The sequence below is a fragment of the Rhincodon typus genome, chromosome 18 (assembly GCF_021869965.1).
Source record: "Rhincodon typus isolate 14 chromosome 18, sRhiTyp1.1, whole genome shotgun sequence".
NCBI lineage: Eukaryota > Metazoa > Chordata > Chondrichthyes > Orectolobiformes > Rhincodontidae > Rhincodon > Rhincodon typus.
In genome coordinates, this window is record NC_063349.1 from 37,699,718 (window position 1) to 37,725,460 (window position 25,743).

Sequence of the window (25,743 nt, forward strand, 5' to 3'; positions counted from 1 at the left end):
ACTTAAGGGGCAAGAGGCAGCAGAACTGGCAACATGGACAGGACTGTTTTGCCATTCAGCAAAATGGTGGAAGGACACCCTTATTAGGGATGGGCAATAAATATTGGTCCAGCCTGGAAAGCCTACAACCCCTGAATGATTTTTAAAAATAGTAACTTAAAGTCGGCTTTAAAGTCCTCATCACTCTTGCTGCAGCAGGAAGTTATCAAGCGCCCCTGCCAAAGCGTTCCCTTCCATTTTGCCAGCCCTCCTGAAAAATACACAGTACTTTCAACACATAGTTTCTCATTCCGGGTGTAATCCTGGTAAATCTATGCTTTATTTAGTGTATGTGTTTTAATGTCCTTTCTATAATGGAGCAGCCAAACATTACACCATACCCAAACATGGCCTTGCCAATATCATGTACAACTTCAGATCCATACATGCACAGATATTTTTAAATAACATTTCGGACATATTATGCCATGCTTCTGGAGCAGATGGGACTTGAACTCAGGCCTCCTTGCTCAGAGATATGGACACTACCACTGTGCCATAAGAGCCCTTCCATGCTTACATAGGTAAGCAACTCCTATCCGCTTCATGTGGCCTTGCGTGCACCCATTTACTGGCATGCCTTAAAATGCAACAGTCAAGCCTTGGGCAAATAAAGAACAAAAAACAATACAACACAGGAACAGGCCCTCCAAACCTGCGCTGACGCATTTTGCTCTTCCATACTAAAACGGTCTTCAATAACAGGACCCGTATCCCTCTATTACCTTTCTATTCATGGATTCATCCAGGTGCTTCTTGAATGCTGCTATTGAGTCTGTTTCCACCACCCTTTGTGTGAAACACTTGCCTTGCACATCTCTTTTAAACTTCCCTCCTTGCACCTTGAACCTGTGTCCCCTAGTAATTGACCCCTGCACCCTGGGAAAAAGCCTCATACTTTCCACTTTATCCATACCTTTCACAAGCTTATAAACTTCTAACAGGTTGCGCCTCAACCTCCTGCATTCCAGTGAAAACAAACTCAGTCTATCAAACCTTTCTTCATAGTTAAAATCCCCCATACCAGACAACATCCTGGTAAACTTTTTCTGTACCCTCTCCAAAGCATCCACATCCTTCTGGCAGTGTGGTGATTAGAACTGTATACAATATTCAAGTGTGGCCTAAATGAAGTTCTATAAAGCTGCGGCATAACTTGTCTAACCTTATACTCAATGCCCCTTCCAATGAAGGAAAGCATGCCATAAGCCTTTTTTACTACCTTATCTACCTGTACTGCACACCCAGATCCTCCTGCATATCAATACTCCTCAGGGTACTGCTATTCATTGTACAATTTCCAACTGTACTTAACCTTCCAAAATGCATCACCTCATATTTGTCCGGATTAAACTTCATCCGCCATTTTTCTGCCCATGCCTCCAACTGATCTATATCCTGATGTATCCTCTGACAATCCTCATTACCCGCAACTTCACCAATCTTTGTATCGTGCCCAAACTTACTATTAGACCAGCTACATTTTCCTCCAAATCATTTATGTAGATCATGAATAGCAGAGGTCCCAGCACTGATCCCTGTGAACACCACTCTTCAAAACTCTGCAATCTGAAAAGCATTCCGAACTGCAGTCTCCTATGACTAAGCCAGTTCTGTATCTATCTTGCCAGCTCATCCCAATGCAATGCGACTTCACCTTTTGTACCAGTCTGTCATGAGGGACAAGTAATGTGCCCCAGCCCTCAATTTTTTTACCTACAGCTACCTACTGACAAAAAAACGTATTTGAAAAGTATACACTGTCCTATATCTTTCCAGCCACAGATTTAGCTTCCCTATTTTTACGCTGATTAGTGTGTGCAGCTGTAAATAATCCTGAGTTAATGATTTTCGAAGTTCTATCTCTGAAGTCCTGAAACATCTTCTGGAGAATCTAAATTCTATTACTGACTCTTGTATCCAAAATGCTTCATGGCTTCTCATTGTCTTCCTTTTCTTTCCAAACTTGTTTCACCTACTTCATTAACATACCTTAATATACCTACCTTAAACAGATAAGCAGTTAAACATACTAAAAAGGATGTATATTGCTAACACCTTGTATGAATAACCATTGAAAATAGAGTTTCTTACAAACTACTGTTCTAGCATATGTTCAGTAATGTACAGATTGGGATCTTTGTTCACTGAACTGTTAAAAAAAGGCATCTGTGAAAATATATTTCATACAACTTATTAGTGATAACAACATTTCAGCAAAGACAAGGAAATTGTTTGATCTTTGCTGTTTTTTTTTTTCTTCAACTTTGAATATTCCTTTTAAAATTCAATGCTGGAAGTGAAATGTCATTCATAGTTTGACCTCAAATTAACAAATTTACAGAACCTGGCGTAGGAATGCATCCTTATTTGCCAATTCATTTTCAAGTTTGTCATTTATGTCATGTAATGAAGTTGATTCTCTCTGCACATTAAGGTACCGCTTTTCCAAAGTTGTTATCCTTTCTTCCATATCCTCTTTCTGAGCGATTACCTAAAGAAAATCAATGAAGCCAATTTTACTTTGCTTTATTTTTAAATGTTTTGTTGCAAGCAAATTTCTGTTACTTCAATGTAGACTGTGATAACAATACTGTACAAGTCAGAGCAGGAAAAAGTTTTCCTGAAGTGCATTTAGAAGAACTATCTTGATCACTATGCTTTGACTCAACGAGGAAAAAGGCATTGCTGGATCTGGTTCTAGGGAATGAATCAAGTGGATTAATTGTCAGTAAAGAATCATTTAGGGAACAGTTTTGATAGTATCATACAGTTTATATTAGCTATAGAAAAAGAAAAGAAGCTATCAAGAGTAAAAATATGCAGTCAGAGGACAGGTAATTTTAGTTGCTCAGAATGGACTGATTCTTAGTAAGTGAAAAACTGGTGGATAAAATGGTAATGGAACAATGGATTACCTTCACAAATAACATAGCTTGGGTGTTGTTAACCTATATTTCTGCAAGGGGAAAGGTGAACAACCACAGCAAAACTCCCTGGATGATAAAAGAGATAAAGATTGGGTGGATGTTAATACAGGTGGTTGTAGCAAGAATCATGGTGGTGGGGCCCACTTAATTGCAGGAAAGGACCCACTTCAGTCTACTGGAGTTAGCAAAGCCTCCCCAATTAAGTTGGATGGTGGAGGAGGCTGACACTGGATTTCTAGCTGGTGGCAGCAGAATGTGTGCATGTTTGTGGTGGAAGATGGGAGCTTGGGCGTGTAATGAAAAACAATCTGCTCCAAAATGTGCACTACCTCCCATTCTGCCTTCATGTTTGTTTGGGTACCCCTACTACCCTGGGCCTCTGGCACATACATTACTGGCAGTTCCCACAGCTCCTAATGGTGTGAATGGCAATATTGATTTGCTAGCCTCTCATTGGTCAGCAGCTTCCATGGACAGATCATTTTCTTGAGGAAATAACAAGCAGAGTGGATAAGGGGAACAGGTCAATGCAGTGTATCTGGATTTTCAGTAAGCATTCATTTCGGTGTCACATAAGGGGTTATTGCTCAAGCTAGGAGCTCATGGTATTGGGCTTACTGCTAAATTCTCAAGAGCAACTTGGATGGGCAAAATGTAGGCCTAACCAGCGACATCCACGTGTCTCATGAATAAACCAAAAAAAGAATTAGCATGGATTGAGGATTGGCTATCAACAGAAGTCAGAACTAATGGGGTCTTCTTCAGGTTGGAAACATGTAACAGTGGAGTGGTACAGTATCGGTTCCAGGGCCTCAATTATTTACTTACTATCTATATGAATAAATTGGAGGAAGGCCAGAGTGTAATATATCCACAAAAATAATGAGAGGGTATAATGTTATGAAAACATAAGGAATCCGCAACAGGGTATAGATAGATTGAATGAGTGGGCAAAAAAATTGGCAGATAGAGTTTAATGTAGGAAAGTGTGAGGTAAGAAGAATCAAAAGGCAGACTATTATTTAAATGGAGACAGACTCCAAAAATGTACAGCATAGAGGTTAGCATGCAGGAAGAGCTCGTAATTAAGAAGGTAAATGAAATGTTGGTCTTCATTGTTAATACAATAGAGTTTCAAAGCAGGGAGGTCTTGTTATAATTCTGCAAGACATTAATGAGCTTGCACCTAGAGTACTATGTGCAGTTTTGTTATCTGTATTTAAAAAAGGATATGCTGACATTGGAGGTTGCTCAAAAGAGATTCACTAGATTTATTTCTGAAATGGAGGATTGACTTATCAAGAATGGCTAAATAGGTTAAGCCTCTATTAACAACAACAAAAACTGATGGAAAAACTGTTCTGAACAAGGGTCATTGGACCTGAAATGTTAACTCTACTTTCTCTTCACAGATGCTGCCAGACCTGCTGAGACTTTAACAGCAATTTTTGCTTTTGTTTCTGTCTTCCGGCATCTACAATTCTATTTTTTTTTTAGGCCTTTATTAATTTGAGTTTAGAAAAATGAGGAAATTTCTGATTGAAACATTCAAGATTCTGGGGGGCTTGGGGCGGCATTGGCAGGGTAGATGTTGAGAAGATGTTCTATTAGTGTGGGAATCTTGAACAAGAGAACATAGTTATAGAAAAAGGGGATACTCATTTAAAACTGAAATACAAGGAATTTCTTCTACCAGATGGAAATGAATGTCTGGAATTCTCTACATCAGAGAGTTATGGAGGCCAAATCGCTGAACATTTTTAAAGAGCAGGTAAATAGATTTTGAAACATAGGCAAGCCAATGGCTGTACCCAGCTGGTGTGGAAAAAAGTTGAGGTCTGGGGTAGTTCAGCCATGATCCTGCTGGATGGCAGGACAGGCATGAGGAGCCAAAAGGTTATCCCTTTTCCAATGTTTTATGTTCTTATGACTTTGGCACAGTTGGCACACTTCTGACCTGGCCACAGCAGGCCCACTCCTGACTCAACCACAGTGGGCCTCCCGCTGAATGAGCTCAATTGTCCTATCCCTCACCTGAGCACAGCCCTGTCCCTACTTCAAGCACAGTGGATTTGCTCCCAACCCAAGCTGAATGGCTTCATGCCAAACTCAAGCACAGTGGGTTTGCCCCCACAAAATGCACAATAGGCCCATTTTTGACTGTGTGTCTGCTCCTGATTTGAGACCAACAGCCCCATCCCCAATTTAAGAAAAGCAGCAATCACCCCCGCAACCCAACCACCCGAGCTGAACTTCCCTGACTCCAATATGAGCACAGCAGGTCAGTCACTGACCAAGCACAGAAGATCCATTCCTGATAACGTGCTCACTTCCAACCCAGTCTCAACAGTCCCATCGCCAACCAAACATTGCAGCCCTACTCCTGACGCAAGATTAATGGCCCAGAACCTGACAAAAGAAACGCAGGCCCATCCCCATTCCCAACACAAACACTGTAGCCCCCCTAAAGCATCTAGGAACTGATTGCTGGACCTTGATATATCACCCAGCCCTGGGCCCTCATCAGTATCAGACTGCTGCTTTTGTGATATATGTTATTGACTTGGAATTAAATGTACAGGCATGTGAACTCCTGGGCTTTACAACTTCAGGCTTGGAGTAGAAAAACAACTAAATAAGTTATGATGGGTATTTATAAAAATGTGTTTCAGTCTCAACTGGAGTAAAGCATCCAATTCTGGAATGAAGGCTTCAGACAGGGTGCACAAAGGGATGTATGAGAAAGGGTCCAGGAATTTGGTTGCGTGAAAAGGTTAGGGAACTGTGGTTGATCTCTTTAGAGTAGGGAAGGTTGAGGATTTAAAACTGTTGATCAATGTCTTGAGTGGTCTAGACATAGCAATAGAGAAGAACTTCTCTTTAGCAAAGAGGTTGAGAACCAGAGTGCAGAGATTTTTGATGATTAGTAAAAGGATCAAAGGTGACATGAGAAAATGTCTGACTTCTTTTCAACAGAAAATGCTTTTAATTTCCTACCTCTCTGATATCTCTCTGGTATTTAGTACTCATTTCTTCAGACTTAATCAGTTCTTTTCTGGCTGTCTCTAGGTCTTGTTCCACTTCAGCTAACTGGCCAGACAATGTTGATAGTCGCTCTTTTGCTTGTGTCATCTCATAATTCTGTTTGTCCAGTAATTCTTGTAGTTCCACAACTTCATTAATTTTATCATTAGGGTCAATAGAACCATTAGAAAGAGGCTGTAAAAGAAAAGGAAATTGTCTTCATCATGGAGTTCAAACATTGAATGCCGAAAACAATTCACAGTAAAATCTAACAAAATAACATGACGTTGAGTGAAATAAAATTATGAAGCTTCTATGACTCAGGGACAAACTGAGCATGAAGAATGAATAAAATCTGAATTGAGCTGATGCGCCAATCAATAAGCGCCTTTATTTTGGGAAGGGTCACCAGACCCGAAACGTTAACTCTGATTTTTCTTCACACATGCTGCCAGGCCTGCTGAGCTTTTCCAGCAACTTCTGTTTTTGTTCCTGATTTACAGATTCTGCAGGTCTTTCAATTTTCACCCTTATTTTGTGCTTATTTTTATGAGTGCAAGACGAAAGCTTTGACATTGTCTCTCTCTTTTCAGTGAGATTCAAGTTTTGTAAATACCCAGTGACTGGAAATTACATAAGTAACCAAAAGTAAGCTACATCAGGTCATTATAGGATTATTTAAAAGACAATATCTGAGTGCATGGGAAGAGATCTGACCTTCACACCAATAAGCCTTGGTTTTCCTGGAACTGCTCCCCATCTGCTGCTATTCCTTCATCAGAAGGGTGATGAGAACCTTGTTTACATGTGAAATTGGATTTCCACTGCACTTCCAACAAATAAGTGCTGACAGAGCACAAGAAATTCCAAAGAACTTTCCAGCCATAATCACTGCAAAAAATTGTAGCATTTGTCTATATAACCATAATGCCTCTTTGCAATCAGGGCATATCTTCCAATCTTTCAACATGAATTAAATCAATAGGAAAGTCAATGATTCGAATCCAAAAATCATTATCTATTATCATGAAACCTATTTGGTTCACTAATATTGTTTAGGGAAGGGAAACTGCCATCCTTACTTGGTCTGGACTACATGTGACTCAAGATTTAAAGTTACGTGATTGATTCTTAACAGACCTCTGAAATGGCCTTACTAGCCACTCATAGATAACCACAAAAAAATCTCAAAAAAGAAGGAAACCAGATAGACTACCTGGCAGCAGAAACATTAATTTTAAAATTAGCCCCATCTATCCTGCGATGTCCTCCTTATTAACGTCTGGTAAGAAATGAAAAGCTGTATCACAGACTGTCAAGCAACAGCCTGACATAGTCATATTCATTGAATTGTACATTACAGAAAATGTCCCAGACCATCACCATCACTATCTTTTGGGTATGTCCTCTATACATCAGCATAGGGTACAGCAAAGGGTATATGGCACAGTTCATACAGTTGGGAGGAAGTTGCCCAAAGTCTTCAACATTGACTCCAGATACCATGAAGTCTCATGGGATCAGGTCAAACATGGGCAAGGAAACATCCTGCTGAATACCAGCTATTGCACCTCTGCTTGGACTGATGAATCAGTACTCCCCAATAATGAACAACACTTAGAGGAGAATGTATGCTGAGTGGGGACATCAATGTCCATCGCTAAGATCAGCTTGGTAGCAGTATTACTGAAAATACTGGTCATGTCCTTTTGTGACTAGACTGGGTCTATGGCAGGTGGTGAGGAAACTAATAAGAGGGAAAAATATTCTTGACATCATTCTCATCACTGTGCCTGGCACAGGTGCATCTGTCCAATTAGCCAATTTGTCCAATGTGACCAATTAGAGGCAGCAGAATTATACTCGAAAACAACCTGCAAACTTATGGTCTGGCATATCCCCCACTTTGTAACTACCATCAAGCCAGAGAATCAATCCTGTTTCACTGAAAAGTGCAAGAGAGCACGTTAGGGGGCGTACCAAAAATTGTGACGTCAACCTAGTGAAGCTGCAACACAGGACTACTTGCATGCCAATCAGCATAAGCAGCAAATGACAGATAGGGCTAACAAGTTCCACAACCAATGGATCAGATCTAAGCTTTGCAGTCCTGTTATAGCCAGTCATGAATGGTGGTGTATAAGTAAATTCAGGAGGAGGTTCCACAAATATTTCTATTCTCAATTTTGAGGGAAACAAACTAGGGGGAAAGATAAGATTACAAGCAATTGCTAAAATCTTCAGCCACAAGTGCAGTGTGGATGATCCATATGATCCTCCTCTTCCTCCTCCTCCAGAAGTTCCAAACATCGCAGAACCCTTTTCAAGCAATTCAATTCACAGATGTAGCATCAAGAAATAGCTAACAGCACTGGATACTGCAAAGTCTATGGGCTCTGTCAACATTCTGGCAATTGTACTGAAGGGTTGTGCCCCAGAGCTTGCCACATCCCTAGCCAAGCTGTTCCACACAGTGCAATACTGGTGTTTATCCAACAGCGTGACCAATTGTCCAGCTATATCCTGTGCACGAAGAGAGGAACAAATCCATCCGAGCCAATAACCGTGGCATCAGTTTACTTTTGATCATTATTAATGTGATAGAAGGGATCATGCTATCAAGCAGCAATGCTTAGCAACAACCTGCTCATTAATGCTTAGCGTGGGTTCAGTCAAAATCACTCTGACCTCATTACTGCTTAAATGTTGATCAAACACCTAAACTTCAGAAGGGAGATGAGAGTGACCATTCTTAACACCAAAGCTGCACTTACCAAGTGTGATATCATAGAGCCCTAGCAAATTAAATTCAATGAGAATCAGAGGGTATCATCTCCATAGGTTGGAGTCATACTTAGCAAAACGGAAGATGGTTGTGTTTGTTTAAGATCAACCATCTCAGCTTCATGACATCTCTACAGGGGTTCCTTGAGGGATGTCCATCCATCTCAACGATCTTCAGCTGCTTCGCTGATGACCTTCCATCTATCCTAAGGTCAGAAATGAGGATGTTTGCTGTTGACTGCACAGATTCAGCATCATTAATGATACTGATGCAAATACTGAAGCAGTGTACGTCCAAATGCAGCAAGTCCTGGATAATATCCAGACTTGGGCTGACAAGTGACAAATAATATTACATTACAGAAGAACTAAGCAATGCTCTTCTCCAACGAGAGAATCTAACCATCATCTGTCAACATTCATTGGCATCACCATTGCTGAATCCTCCCACAACAAACATAATTGGGGTTACAATTGACCAGAAACTGAACTGGACTAGCCATATGCATCCTGTAGCTACAAGAACAGGTCAAAAGCCTAGGAATCCTGCAGTGAGTAACTCACCTTTTACTTCTATTCATTTTGTGGGATGCGGGCGTCATTGGCAGGCCAACATTTCTTGCCCATTCCTAGTTACCCTTGAGAAGGTGGTGGTGAGCTGCTTTCTTGAACCACTGCATTCCTCCTGCTGTGGGTTGAACCACAATGCTATTAGGGAGGGAATTCCAGGATTTTGACCCAGCGACAGTGAAGGAATGGCAATATATTTCCAAGTCAGGACGGTGAGTGACTTGGAAGGGAACTTGGAGGTGGTTGTGTTCCCATATATCTGCTGCCCTTGTCCTTCCAGATTGAAATGGTCGTGGGTTTGGAAGGTGCTGTCTGAGGATCTATGGTGAATTTCTGCAGTGCATCTTGTAGATAGTGCACACTACTGCACTGAGCACTGGTGGTGGAGGGAGTGAATGCTTGTGGGTGTAGTGCCAATCAAGTGGGCTGCTTTGTCCTGGATGGTGTCAAGCTTCTGGTGTGTTGTTGGGGCTGCATTCATCCAGGCAAGCGGGGAGTATTCCATCACACTCCTGCCTTGTGCCTTGTAGATGGTGGACAGGCTTTGAGGAGTCAGGAGATGAGTTACTCGCCCCAGTATTCCCAGCTTCTGGCCTGTTCTTGTAGCCACTCTGTTAATGTGGTGAGTCCAGTTGAGTTTCTGGTCAATGGTAATCCCCAGGATGTTGATAGTGGGGGATTCAGTGATGGTAATACCATTGAATGTCAAGGGGCAGTGGTTAGATTGTCTCTTATTGGTGATGGTCATAGCCTGGCATTTGTGTGGCACGGATGTCACTTGCCACTTGTCAGCCCAAGCCTGGATATTGTCCAGATCTTTTTGCATGTGAACATGGGCTGCTTCAGTATCTGAGGAGTCACCAATGGTGCTGAACATTGTGCAATCATCGGCAAACATCCCCACCTCTGACCTAATGCTGGAGGGAAGGTCATTGATGAAGCAGCTGAAGATGGTTGGGCCTAGGACGCTACCCTGAGGAACTCCTGCAGAGAAGTCCTGGAGCCGAGATGATTGACCTCCCACAAGCACGACCATCTTCCTATGTGTCAGGTATGACTCCAACCACTGGAGCATTTGCCCCCTGATACCCATTGATTCAAGTTTGCTAGGGCTCCTTGATGCCACACTCAGTTGAATGCAGCCTTGATATCAAGGGCTGTCACTCTCACCTCACCTCTGGAATTTAGCTCTTTTGTCCATGTTTGAACCAAGGCTGTAATGAGGTCAGGAGCTGAGTGGCCCTGGCGGAATCCAAACTGGGCGTCACTGAGCAGGTTATTTCTGAGCAGGTGCTGCTTGATAGCACTGTTGTTGACACCTTCCAACACGTTACTGATGATCGTGAGGAGACTGATGGGGTGGTAATTGGCTGGGTTGGATTTGTCCTGCTTTTTATGTACAGGTCATACTTGGGCAATTTTCCACATTGTTGGGTAGATACCAGTGTTGTAACTACTGGAACGGCTTGGCTAAGGGAGCAGCAAATTCTGAAGCACAAGTCTTCAGTACCATTGCCAGAATGTTGTCGGGGCCCAAAGCCTTTGCAGTATCCAGTGTCTCCAACTGTTTCTTGGTATCACGTGGAGTGAATCAAATTGGCTGAAGACTGGTATCTGTAATGCTGGGGACCACTGGAGGAGGCCGAGATGGATCATCCACTCGGCACTTCTGGCTGAAGATTGCTGCGAATGCTTCAGCCTTATCTTTTGTACTGATGTGCTGGGCTGTTCCATCATTGAGGATGGGGATATTTGTGGAGCCTCCTCCTCCAGTGAGTTGTTTAATTGTCCACCACCATTCACGATTAGATAAGGCAGGACTGCAGAGCTTAGATCTGATCCGTTGGTTGTGGGATTGCTTTGCTCTGTCTATCACTTGCTGCTTATGCTGTTTGGCGTGCAAGTAGTCCTGTTTTGGTGGCTTCACCAGATTGATACTTCATCCTCCGGTATGCCTGGTGCTGCTCCTGGCATGCCCTCCTGCACTCTTCATTGAACCAGGGTTGATCCCCTGCCTTGATGGTAATGGTTGAGTGGGGGATATGCTGGGCCATGAGGTTACAGATTGTGTTGGAGTACAATTCTGCTGCTGTTGATGGCCCACAGCGCCTCATGGATGCCCAGTCTTGAGTTGCTAGATCTGTGCGAAGTCTGTCCCATTTAGCACGGTGATAATGCCACACAACATGATGGAGGTTGTTCTCAATGTGAAGGCGGGACTTCGTCTCCACAAGGACTGTGCAATGGTCATTCTTACCAATACTGTCATGGACAGATGCAACTGCAGTAGGAGTCAAGTATGTTTTTCCCTCTTGTTGGTTCCCTCACCACCTGCTGCAGACCCAGTCTAGCAGCCATGTCCTTTAGGACCTGACCAGTTCGATCAGTAGTACTGTTGCCGAGCCACTCTTGTAGTGGACATTGAAATCCCCCACCCAGAGTACATTTTGTGCCCTTGCCAGCCTCAGTGCTTCCTCTAAGTGTTGTTCAACATTGAGGAGTACTGATTCATCAGTTGATGGTGGACGGTATGTGGCAATCAGCAGGAGGTTTCCTTGCCCATGTTTAACTTGAAGCCATGAGACTTCATGGGGTCCGGAGACAATGTTGAGGACTCCTAGAGCAACACCCTCCCGACTGTATACCACTGTGTCACCCCCTCTGCTGGGTCTGTCCTGCCGGTGAGACAGCACATATCCTGGGATGGCGATGATGGCGTTTGGGACATTGTCTGTAAAGTATGATTCTGTGAGTAAGACTATGTCAGGCTGTTGCTTGACTAGTCTGTGAGACAGCTCTCCCAATTTTGGCACTAACCCCCAGCTGTTAGTGAGGAGGACTTTGCATGGTTGACAGGGTTGTTTCTGCTGTTGTCTTTTCCGGTGCCTAGGTCGATGCCAGGTGATCTGTCCAGTTCCATTTCTTTGAGTCTTTGTAGCGATTGGTACATCTGAGTAGCTTGCTAGGCCATTTCAGAGGGCAGTTGAGAGTCAACCACATTGCTGTGGGTCTGGAGTCACATGTTGCCAGACCAGGTAAGAATGGCAGATTTCCTCCCCTGAAGGACATTCGTGAACCATATGGGTTTATCCAACAATGGGCAATGATTTCATGGTGATCAGTAGATTCTTAATTCCAGACTTTTTTTTTGAATTCCAATTCCAATATCTGCTGTGGTGGGATTCGAACCCGGGTCCCCAGAACATCAGTTGGGTTTCTGGATTAATAGTCTAGCGATAATACCACTAGGCCATCGCCTACCTCCTGACTCTATAAAAGCTGTTCACCATCTGGAAGGTATAAGTCAGGATTGTGATGGAATATGCCCAACTTGTCTGGATGAGTACAACTTCCATAGCTCTGAAGAAGCATGACACCATTCAGAACAGAGTAGCCACTCTGAGCTTGCTGGTCAGTGCCATGTACTATGCATGTGTAAATAAAGGGTGACATGATGACGGGATACCAGCCTTTATGGAGTTGTTTCAGTGGTGACAAGCAGGAAACATGCCCCTGAAGAGATTCACATGCAAGTGTCATTTTTGAAGTGGAGGTAAGCATTTCTGGCATCTTGGGAAACTTGACTTGATCGATCCTACCGTTGAAGACTGGGCCCAGTATGTGGAAAGAATCCGTTACTTTTTCTGGGCAAATGACAGTGCGGCAGATGAAAAGCAACGTGTAATTCTTCTGACAGCTTGTGGACCTGCAGCTTTTTTGCTTATTAGGAGCCTGACATTTCCTGAGGCACCAGATACGAAAACCTTTCAAGAGTAAACGGATTTACCTAAGGAATATTATGACCCCAGGCCTCCTATAATTCTGAAACATTATCAGTTTTACTCAGCAGTTCAAGAACCAGGTGAATCCATGTCGGGATTTTTGACACGGTTAAGAAGACTGGCAGAGGCACGTGATTTTGGTTGAACCCTAAGTGAGATGCTGAGAGATCGTTTGTTATGGGAGATTAATGATGTGACCATGCAAAAGCACCTATTAGCTGAAGTCCAACTAGACTTCAAACAGGCACTGCAACTGGCTTTGTCATTAGAAAATGCAGCAAGTGGAGTATACCAGCTACAACGTATGTCGATGGAAGTGGACAGCCTCACCAGGCTGACTGAGCTTGGGGAACACCAGTTGTGTGAAGGCAATTGCATAGCCTCACTCAGAACATATCCTGAACAGAGGGACCTTGGGTTTGTCCACAGCAAAACCCCAAACAAAGCCAGGCCTTGGCCAAACAGTTAAAAATTTCTTGACGATCCGGGCCAGCAGGCCATTGTAATGGCTGTCTAATGCGGACTCAAGACAGCAAAAGAGTCCCACTAGGCCTGACATGAGTAAGAGAACTCATTGGCCAGTATCCAGGACAGTGCACACCCTATAAAGTCTATCTACATCTGGTTTTGAATAGTTAAATTGCTTAGCAACATCCAAATCAGAATCAAGCAAACTAAACATCAGATTAAATGGAGGTTGAAACCTGCTCACTGAACCAGTGATTGTGGAACCAGTCTTTAACAAAACCCTACAGATTTATAGTACAATTTTGGTTCTTGTTTCTTATGGTTCAGTTACCACTGATTATAGTAAAAGGCTCAGGCCCAAGCTTGATGGGGCAGAATTGGTTGAGAATGATTCAACTTGATTGGCTCAACAATTTTGATTAGAAAATGGCTGCCTGAGTGAAGTTCAAACGAAAAAGCCTGAAATTTTTCTGCAGGGTCTAGGGACTATCAAAAAGGCCAAGGCATCCTTACATTGTGACCAAGAAGCAATTCCATGATTCTGGAAGGCCTACCCGGTGCCATTTGTTATATATCCAAAATTAGAGGCAGAAATCAGGGGGCTGGAAAGTGAAGCCAGTACAGTTTGCAGAATGTACAGCACCGGTCATACTGATTGTGAAGCCCAATAGGTCGGTTTACTTTTGTGGGGATTTCACAAACAGTAAACCACTTTTTGCAGCTGGATAAATACCCACTCCTTCGCATAGAGGACACATATGCATAACTGTCAGGGCAATGCTGTTCTTCATGAAGCTGGACCTGAGCCATGTGTTCCTGCAATTGTGATTGGATGAGGATTCCCAGAAGTAATACTACAATTAAGGTTTTGTACCACTATATGAGACTGCCTTTTGGGGTATCAACAGGATGTGCCATTTTCCAGTGGATGATGCAGAACATTTTACAAGGTTTATCCCAGGTCACCATTTATCCAGATGATGTGCTAATAACTGGGAAGACCAATAAAGAGCACTTAGACAATTTGGATATAGCGCTAAACGTTTCTCCAAGGCAGGGGTACATCTTGGGAGGAAGAAATGTGTTCCAGACGTCCCAAGCGACCTATTTGGACGACAACATCGATGAGACTAGGTTACACCTGTTGGAAGATAAAGTGGGGACAAACAAACATGCCTCGGCTCACACGTCTGTACTGGAGCTTATGCCTTTCCTTGAGTTGGTGAATTATTACAGAAAATTCATACGTAACCTGGTCTCCATCCTAGCACCTTTACATTTATTATTGAAAAAGGGTCAACGTGGAAATGGTCTCACAGCCTTTAGGAAGTGAAGAGGCAGCTACCATTGTCTAAGGTGTTGGCACACTATGATCCCAAGCAAAATGTGGTGCTTATGTGCGATGTCTCCCCGTATGGTATTGGGGTAATGTTGGCTCACTGGTGGCCCAGCAGAGAGGAACACCCGAAGCATATGCTTCCTAGACTTTGGCTGATGTCGAACAAAAATCACCACCAGCAGCTCCCCTGCGTTTATGGAAGTGGCCAGGTAAACCCCTGGATTCGGTTACACTTCACAATTGTGGACACCCTTTCAAAGTGTTCATTGTCAAACGCGAGAAAAAACAATTGAAAAGCTGTGAGCGTCATTTGCAATACACAGACTCCTGGAGGTGTTGGTCACAGACAACAGGCCATTATTTTCCAGCAGGGAATAACCACGTTTCCTAAAGTTGAATGGCATTTGGTATGTAAGGACCATACATCGTCCAATGGCCTGGCGTAAAGAGCAGTCCAAACTTTGAAGGCAGGCTTAAAGTAACAGCCTACAGCTTCATTTGATATCAAACTGTCCTGGTTCCTGTTTGATTATAGGACTAGAGTCATACAGTCAGAGAGATGTACAGCATGGAAACAGACCCTTTGGTCCAACTCGTCCATACTGACCAGATATCCTAAATGAATCTAGTCCCATTTGCCAGTATTTGGCCCATATCCCCTAAACCCTTCCTATTCATATAACCATCCAGTTGCCTTGTAAATGTTGGAAGTGTACCAGCCATCACCACTTCCTCTGGCAGTTCATTCCATACGTGCACCACTGTCTGTGTGAACAAGTTGCTCCTTATGTTGCTTTTAAATCTTTCCCTTCTCAACTTAAACCTGCACCCTCTAGTTTTGGATTCCCATACCCTGAGGAAAAGACCTTGACTATTCACACTATCCATGTCCCTTATGATTTTATAAACTTCTATAAGGTCACCCCTCAGCCTCCGACACTCCAGACAAAACAATCTCAGCCTACTTAGCCTCTCCCTATAGTGCAAACACTCAAACCCTGGGAACATCTTTGTAAATCTTTTCTGGCCCCGTTCAGGTTTAATAACGGCCTTCCAAAGCAAGGGGACCAGATTTGAATGCAGTGTTCCAAAAGTGGCCTAACCAATGTCCTGTACAGCCATAACATGACCTCCTAAACTCCTATATTCGACGCACTGACTAATAAAGGCAAGTGTACTAAACACCTTCACTACCCTGTCTTTCAAAGAAGTATGAATTTGCACTCCACGGTCCCTTTGTTCGGTAACACTCCCCAGGACCTTACCATTAAGTGTATAAGTCTTGCCCAGATTTGCCATACCAAAATGGAGCACAGCTTACTCCTCACATAACTAAAGGAACAGCTCCAGCAGAGTTGCTCATGGGGCAAAGACTCCGCACGAGGTTAAATCTCATCTTCCCAGACCTAGAGAAATACTGAAACGGCATCAGGAATGTCAATGCCAGACAAAGCCTCCTCTAAGCGAGAGTGGTCATTTACATCAGGACAAAGTTTGATGTCGACACCATGAGAATGGCCCTGCATGGATAAGAAACAACACGAGGTCTGGTCCTGTGATGTACAAAGTTTGGGGAGGGTCCTGAACAGTACATGGCCCACATAAAAGCTGCAACCTTGCAAACGGAGCAGGAACAGAACATACTCGGTCCCTTAGGACATCAGACAAGGCTGTCAGAACCTGTGGGTTCTCTCCCCCTCTGCCTAGCATTGAAGAAACTTCTGAGGGCAAGACCGACATGGCAGATATTGCAGCCTCAAGACCATTATGGCCTGAAGAAGAAGAGGAATATCTTTTGAGATACTCCAGATGCAGGAGGAGGCTATTGTCTGGTATGCGCCACCAGTATCTGACAGAGAGTCGGAGGAACCAGACCTGATGCGAAAATGCCCCAGGAGAAGCTACTGGAAACAACAGACCCACGTCTCAGGACTTGCAGGCGTTTGGGATGTGGTGATTGACGAGGTTGTACCTCATAGAAAATGAGTTCCCTGAATGAGGCTGTTAACCTGATCCGATTAGGGAACCCTGGTTGACAGGGGTTGATATAAACAGTTGTGTCAGTGGTTCTGTTCAGTCTAGGAACTGACTCTGAGCTAGTTGGTCAGTGTCATGTACCATGCACATATATATAAAGGGTGACTTGGTGACGGAACACTGGCCTTCGTGCACTTATTTCAAAAAAGCATCAAGTACCCATGTGGAACGATATCATTGAACAACCTCAAGGACAATTTTTTTCTACTTTCTCTCTTTTTGCTGTTTATTTATTCATTTATTCACTCGTGGGACGTTGGGCATGGGCATCACTGGCTGGCCAGTGGTGGATTGTATAGGATGGGCCAAAGGACTAAAAGGCAATGACGATATTCGACAGCTGCATGGAAAAAAAAATAGGCTGAGGACATTTAGGATGATACTTGACAAGCTGCATGACCTTGAATGAGTCCTGTGAATATTCCTGTACATGCCAAAGATGGCACAATCAACATATTTTTCTGTAATTGTTTTTCTGCACCTGGTTGTTTGTTACACTGTATAAGACAGTATCTTGTTCCAAGTCACTCGACTTCACCTCAGACCGGGATCACGAATGGTGCCAGGAACAACCTCAGCCTCCAGACCAGCCGCTGATTGAGAGGTCCCCAACGGCCACAAGTGCGTGAGGCTTATTGTTTATTCCTCTCTTTTTCGTTCTTATTATTACTTAATAAATGTTCATATTTAAGCAAATTGCTGTTGTCTAGCCTTCTCTTAACTACATTTAACCGAATCTTAAAGGAACCGTTCGGATACACTCTGTGATCGAAGACATGTGGTGAATCCAGTTCAGTTTCTGGTCAATGATAACCCCAAAGATGTTGATAATGGGGGCTTTAGTGATGGTAACACCAGTGAATGCCAAGGGCAGTGGTTAGATTGACTCTTACTGGAGATGGTCTTTGCCTGGCATTTATGTAGCACAAATGTTACTTGCAGCTTGTCAGCCCAAGCCTGAATATTGTCTAGGTCTTGTTGCATTTGAGCATGGACAACTTCAGTATCTGAGGAGCTGTGAATGATGTTGAACATTGTCAAAACTCCCCATCTGACGTTATGACGAATGGCACATCATTGATGAAGGAGCTGAAGATGGTTGTGCGTAAGACACTACCCTGAGGAACTCCTGAAGAGATGTCCTGGAGCTGAGATGACTGACCTCCCACAACCACAACCATATTCCTATGTGCCAGATATGACTACAATCAGTGCAGAGTTTGCTTCGATTCCCATTGATTCCAGTTTTATAGGGCTCCTTGATGCCACACTCAGTCGAATGCAGCTTTGATATTAAGGACCGTTACTCATCTCATCTCTGGAATTCAGCTGTTTTGTTCATGTTTGAAGTAAGGCTGTAATGAGGTCAGAAAGTAAGTAGCCCTGGCAGAAACCAAACTGAGCATCAGTGACAAGGCTATTGCTAAGCAGGTGCTGCTTGATAGCAGTGTTTCATCATCTTACTGATGATTGAGAGTAGACTGATGGGGCAGTAATGGAACAGTTTGGCTAGGCATGAGGCAAGTTCTGGAGCACAAGTCTTCAGTACTATTGCCGGAATATTGTCAGGGCCCATAACCTTTGCAGTATTTGGTGCCACCAACCACTTTTTGATATCTTGCTGAGCAAATTGATTTGGTTGAAGACTAGCATCTATGATGCTGAGGATCACTTGAGGAGACAGAGATGTATGATCCCCTCGGCACCTCTGAATGAAGATTGCCATGAATGCTTCAGTCTTATCTTTTGTAATGATGCGCTGGCCTCTCCAATGATTGAGGATGAGGATATTGTGGAGCCTCCTCCTTCAGTAAGTTGTTCAATTGACCACCACCATTTATGACTGGGTGTGGCAGGTCTTCAGAGCTTAGATCTGATCTGTTGATTGTGAGATCACATGCTGCTTATGTTGTTTGGTTAGGTCATCAGATTTACACCTCATTTTTGGGTATGTCTGGTACTGCTCTTGGCATGCTCTCTTGTACTCTCTATTGACCCAGGGTGATCCCCTTGTTAATGATAATGGTTGAGTGGGGGATATGCTGACCCATGAGGTTGCATATTATGTTATCTGGTCTTGAGTTGCTAAATGTGTTTGAAGTCTGTCCCATTTAGCATAGTCATAGTGCTACACAATGCAATGTAGGGTATTCTAAATGTGAAGGTGGCTCTTTATCTCCAATAGGATTATGCAGTGGCTACTCTTATCGTTACAGTCATGGATTGCTGCATCTGCAAATGGCAGATTGGTAAGGAAGAGGTCATGTACGCTTTTCTCTCTTGTTGGTTCCCTCACCACTTGCCAGAGATCTAGTCTAGCAGCGATATCTTTACGGCCAACCAACTCAATCAGTAGTGCTGCTGCCAAACCACTTTTTTTGGTGGACTTTGAAATCCCCCACCCACAGTACATTTTGCATCCTTGCCACCTTCAGTGCTTGCTCCAAATGTTGTTCAATACAGCGGAGTACTGATTCATCACCAGTGGGAGGTTTATACATGGTAATCAGCAGGAGGTTTCCTTGACCATGTTTAACCTGATGCCATGGAGTCAGGAGAACAACTTCCTCCCAACTATATGCCATTGGGCCGCCAGCTCTGCTGGGTCCTGCTTGTAGGACATGCTATATCCAGGGACAGTGATGGTGGTACCTGGAACATTGTCTGTGAGATATGATTCTGTGAATATGAATACAGCAAGCTTTTGCTTGACTAGTCTGTTAGACAGCTCTCCCAATTCTGGCACTAAACCTCAGATGTTAGTAAGGAGGACTTTGAAGGGTCAACAAGATTATTATTGTTGTTGTCATTTTCAGTGCCTAGGTTAAAGTCAGACAATCATCTGGATTTTATTTTTTATTGAGACTTTTGGTGACTTCACCTGATGAAGGAGCAGTGTTCCAAAAGCTTGTGATTTTAAATAAGCCCGTTCGACTATAACCTGGTGTCTGAGGAAGGATTGCTCATTCAAAAACACTCAGTGCCTGATTAGGAGACTAAACATTAGGAAAGGGGAAACTATTGAGGCCTCTCTCGTCCCATGCTACCAAGTCTCTCCCTCACAACCCCTTTTCTTCAACCACTGACCCGTTGCTGTTGTCAGTTTGGATCGTAGGCCCCTGGTGAGTGTATTACCAGTGACAACCACTGCCTCTCAGATGGTTCAACTATTCAGTAGAGCTGGAACATCTGACAGGTCAGCAGTTTTCAGCACAGCCGAGAGAAAACATTAGGACTTCCCTATATGTTAGATGCCAATTGTTTTTAATAATCTCCCTTCACTTCTCTTACTTGCTTTTTCACATCCCTGCTGAATTTTCAGTATTCAGTTTGGTTCTCAAATGTATTTTCTACTTGAAAGCTGTCATCAGCACACTTTTTCTTCTTTAATTTTAATTTCTATTTCTTTGTCATCCAGAAAGATCAGGACTTGTTTGGCCTGCTTTTTATAGAATGGTACAGCAGAAACAGACCCTTCGATCTAACGCACCCATGCTGACCATTCTTGACGGAATATAAATTTACTTTCCATTCCATCTGCTCTCAGAAGGTAGCCCATTGTTCATCAACTTTCTCCCCTCCCAACCTTTGGTATCCAGCCCAGCTCTTTTCTTGCCACTTTGAAGTTGGCCGTTTGCCAGGTAATTATTCATACTCTGAATTGATCAATGTCATTTTTCAATGTCATCCTGAACCTTATAACACAATGGTCATTCTCTCTGAATGTTTCCTCACTGTCACTTGATCTGCTTGGCCCACCTTATTCCCAAGTACCAGGACTATCAGTGCTTCCTTTTCTGTTGGACTGGACACATATTGTCATAGGAAAGTCTCCTTATCACAATCTAGGAACGTTTGTCCCACAAATTAAAACAATGTATTGTGGATGCTGGAGATCTGAACTAAAAGCACAAAGTGCTGGAGAAGCTCAGCAAGTCTGCCAACATCTGGGGAGAGAGAAACAAAGTTAACTTTACAAGTCTGAAATGACTCTACTTCCAAAGAGTTATACTGAGCTCAAAACATTATGATTTATTCCTTACTGGTCCTTACAGTACTATCCCACTCAAAAAATGCAATCCCCGATTATAACTACTCTATGATGGTTACACCTGTCTGTAATTTCTTGGCAGATTCATTCCCCAATATCCTTTCCACTAGTTGGTAGTATATAAATTCCACTAAGAAATGTAACTGCACCTTTCTTATTCTCTAGATCTGATCCTCTCCACTTTGAGCCGGCAATTGGTGGTGTCCACATCATAGCTCTAATTAAAGATTCTTAAAAAAATACATTTCCAGCATCCTTGTTGTCTTGCTTTGCAGTAAAGCTTTTTTTGGCTTTCCACTGTTGAAAACAGATTTTTCTTTCATCTTCCTGGCATTATACGCAGCAATATGAGCAGCTGGTGCTAAATTGGCATCATCACCTTCCTCCTTCTTGTCTTCCACCTCCTCAGATGATGACGTGCACCCTGCACTTCATTTCTCCTAAAAATCCAAACTTAGTTAATGCAGAATGTTGTGCAGAGTGTAGCATACCACAACCATTCTGAAAGTACTGAGTGGATACTTTTATGAATCTGTCCACGTACTCGAAGCCATCTTGATCATAATGATAAGTTGCTTGATAAAATATCTGGTGCTCATCTGACATTCATAGTAGCATTTTTTGACTTCATTGTTTGCACTTCTCATGTGTCAACAGTTAAGCTTAATGGGTGTACCATTTATCAGAAGTAGATCAGGGAGCATGCTTTGTCATTCAGAAACTGTTGATAGATCTGATTCGCATATCTGAAGAGGTCAAGGTCAAAAATCACACAACACCAGGTTACAGACCAACAGATTTATTTGAAAACACAAGCTTCAGAGTCTCACTCCTTCTTCAAGTGTTAGTGAAAGAAGCGCCATCATACACAAAATTTATAAGCAAAAGATCAAAGGGTCATAGAAGGGATGCGAATGTATTGAACAAACCTAAGATGGCTGTTAAGTCTTTAATTAGTTAGAAAGGAGATGTGGGTTTTGATTGATTAATATGCAAATCCCAGAATTTCTTTCAAGTCACTGCCCCGAGATAACTAAAGGTTTTATCAGTATACCAGAGGTGACATCTCAGTTCAGGCAATGCATTTTAGTTGTGAGGCTTTGTTAAGAATCTGTCTGTGTTTCAACTTGGAGTCAGATTGGTTTTATTTCCTAAGTAGGCATTTATAAAATGCCACATCGACTGACTGTCTACAAATTGTATGCTTTTTGAACAAAATAAAATGCATGTGCAATTACAAATCTGCAAATGCAAATTCACCCACAGATTTATATGCATGTGTGTGTGTCTTTGTGTGTGCGGGAGAGGAAGAGAGAGAGAGAGAGAGTGTGTGTGTGTGTGTGTGTGTCTGTGTGTGTGTGTGTGCGCGCGCACGCGAGACTCTTATTGACTATGCGTGTGTGTGTGAGTGTGTGGGTGACAGCATATAGTACAGTGGGCTCACCTGTGCAACATGAACCCAAGGTCCCAGTTGAGGCCATCCTCATGAGTGCCAAACTTGGCCATCAGCCTCTGCTCGATGACTCTGTATTGTTGTGTATCCCAAAATCCTCCTAGAGGGCATTTACCTTTAAGATCCGAGGCCAAACGTCCTTGACTGCTGGGAGGGAACATCTCTGTCTGGCGATTGTTGCACAGTGGCCATTCATCCGTTGTGATATCAAGTTTCATCCCACCATCAGACTTACCATGGGCTACTCTTTAGAATCAGTCTCATTCTTGGACACACGCATCTCCATCAAGGAGTGACACTCTACCACAAGCCTATGGATAACCTCATGATGCTGCACTTCTTTAGCTTCCACCTTAAACATATTAAAAAGCCATCCTCTACGGACAAGCCCTATGCATACACAGGATCTGTTCAGATGAGGAGGAAAGCGACAGATACCAGAAGGTGTTGAAGAATGCCCTCATAAGAAAAAGGACACTCTGCTCAACTCATCGATCACCAGTTCTGATGTGCCACAGCAAAAAACCATAATGACCTCCTCAGAAGACAGGCATGGGATACAACCAAAAGGGTTCCCTTTTTCGTCCTGTACTTCCCGACCCATAAGGTTCCCTTCTTCATCTAGTACGCCATGTGCTTTGCAGCTTTCAACACATTATCGAGGCAATGGCACCTCACAAAGATCTTCCCCATGCCTCCAATTCTCACCTTCAGACAACAGCCAAATCTTAAACAGATCATTGTTTGCAGCAAACTACCCAGCCGTGAGGACAACATCGACCACAACATCATACAACCCTGTCATGGCAACCTCTGCAAGACATGTCAGATCATCGACACGGACACTTCCATCAGGCGTGGGAACACCACTCACCATGTGCACAGCAGATACTCATGTGACTCAGACAACATTGTCTATCTTAAATGCTGCAGGCAAGGATGCCCCAATTGGTGAAATGATGCAGACGCTACGACAACAGATGAATGGACATCGCGCAACAATCGTCAAACAGGGATGTTTCCTCCCAGTAAGAGAACACTTCAGCGGTCAAGGACATTCAGCTTCACATCTTCAGGTAAATATCCTCAAAGGCAGATTTCGGGATACACAACAATGCGGACTTGCCGAGCAGAGGCAGATATCCATGAGGATGTCCTCAACTAGGATCTTGGGTTCGTGTCACACTACAGGTGACCCCACCATACTATGCACTCTCACACGCATGCAAACATACATACACACTCTCTCTCTCATACACACACTCAGTCACTCTCACTCTCTCTCTCTCTCTTTCCCCCCTCCCCCTCATAAACGTGCACACATGCACTGTCTGACCTAAAATGACACCTCTTCTTTACACTGATAAAACCTTTTGTTCTCTCAGGACAGTGACTACAAAGGAATTTGGGGATTTACATATACAAATTAATCAATTAAAACCTTCTACTTGATTAAAGACTCAACAGCATCTTAGGTTTGTTTAATACATCCTCATCAGTGGTGTGACCCTTTGATCTTTTACTTATAAACTCTGTATCTGATATCACCTCACTAACACTTGAAGAAGGAGCGAGGCTCCGAAAGCTTATGTTTTCAAATAAACTTGTCGGACTATAATTGAAATATTAATTTTGCTTTCTCTCCATAAATGCTGCCAAACCTGCTAAGTTTTTCCAGCTATTTCTGTTGCTGTTTCTACCTTCCTTCTGTCAGTCAGCTGGAACTGACATGCCCTAGTCAAAAGGAAAGAAGAAAACTAAATACTGGACAGACTTTAAAGTGATCACGATTTTAACCAACTAAGCACTTGAAGATTTCAGGATAGGTTCAGTTGCATTTCTCATTTAATTTGTAAATGAATAGGTAAATAAAGATAACTGCTGCTAGAGTTAAGGTATCTGTATATTTTCGCTATGGTAGAGTCGAATCCATAAAATCTAATACCCAATACAGGAGCGACAAAAGCCATCTGTCATCCAAATTAATGCTCCAAATATATCACAATTCAGAGTGTGAACAGGTATGATCAAGCCATGCAGGAATTCGTTTAACTGTCACAGAGTTTAATTTTATCCAGAATTAGCCACCTTTTCCATGCGACGTGTGCGTCTGTCATTATGCTTCATTTGAATAAGTTTAAACAACTAACTCATTTCACTCAGAATGATTCATGGAGATCTGTCTCGTGCGTACTTCAAAGGTTGAATGCAAGTTCAAGAGCAGATGTAATTAGAAATAAATATACCTTTTGAAAACTTTTATACAAACTTCAGTGGTGAGAAGAAAGGAATTTACTCACCCTTGTAGGTTTGGGGTCTAACATTTGAAATTTGAAACTGTGGGCAACAAGTGTATATGGCAGTGGAAACTAAATTAATTCGTTTATAATCAAAGAAGTCACTACAATTCTTGTGTTTTGCAACATTACAATACTAAAGTGCAAGGATGTCCACATCTGATGTCAACAAATTCATAGAACGGAATGAAATAATTTGCAACAAATTAAAGACACTAGCTGTGAATTACAGGTGGAGTTTCACATAGAAACCAGGAAGAAAGAAATTGCAAACAGGTGGCAAACATTTGGAGTTGAAAATTGAGACACTGAAGCAGGTAAACCAAAACTGAAACAATGGAAATTTGAACAGGAAGATAAAGAGAGAGAGACCAGAATGGAAAAAAAAAAGTGAAATAAAGACACAAAAATCAAAAAGGCTGAATTCAGGCCAGTGGTGCCAGAAAGGGTCAGGAAGGAGAAGTTAAAAGGGCCTGATTTAGGCCAATAGCCATAAAAGAGGTCAAGACAGGCCCAAGACAGAGGATGAGAAAAGATTAGATATCTGATTAACAGATACTTCATGGTAATTTAAAATGGAGACCAGGGAGGTGCACAGACAGACCAGGAGAAGGTGAAAGAGATGACTCATTTAGGTTAAGAGCCACAGGCAGGCAGAAGTTGAGCATGTAGCTGAGAGAAGTAGTGTTCCAGGGAATGCGAACAGGTTATGGAAAACCCATTCCCAAAGCAAAGGGAAAAGGTAAAGAAACACACACCACAGTAGATACCACTGGTAGAGACCACCAGAGAATTCCAATACATTGAAAACAGAGTGACCCACTGGGATATCAAAATAACAAAAACAAATTTTAAATCTCAACCAGGTGAACTGGGTTGATCTAGATAAAATCAAAATACTACATTGGAAATTTAAAATGAAGCAAAAATGATGAAGAAACTAAGCGGGTCTGGCAGCATCTGTGGAGA

General features: G+C 42.8%; 1 protein-coding gene across 1 annotated transcript in view; it reads right to left on the reverse strand.

The window, feature by feature from the left end:
• The window catches only part of ppfia2 (PTPRF interacting protein alpha 2), a 349,413-nt gene that overhangs the window by 179,010 nt on the left and 144,660 nt on the right, over positions 1 to 25,743 (reverse strand). The window contains exons 6-7 of the mRNA XM_048607917.1: positions 5,967 to 6,188; positions 2,387 to 2,533 (exon numbers count right to left, since the gene is read on the reverse strand). Coding sequence (XP_048463874.1) covers positions 2,387 to 2,533; positions 5,967 to 6,188 — 369 coding nt within the window. The remainder of the gene's footprint in view (positions 1 to 2,386; positions 2,534 to 5,966; positions 6,189 to 25,743) is intronic.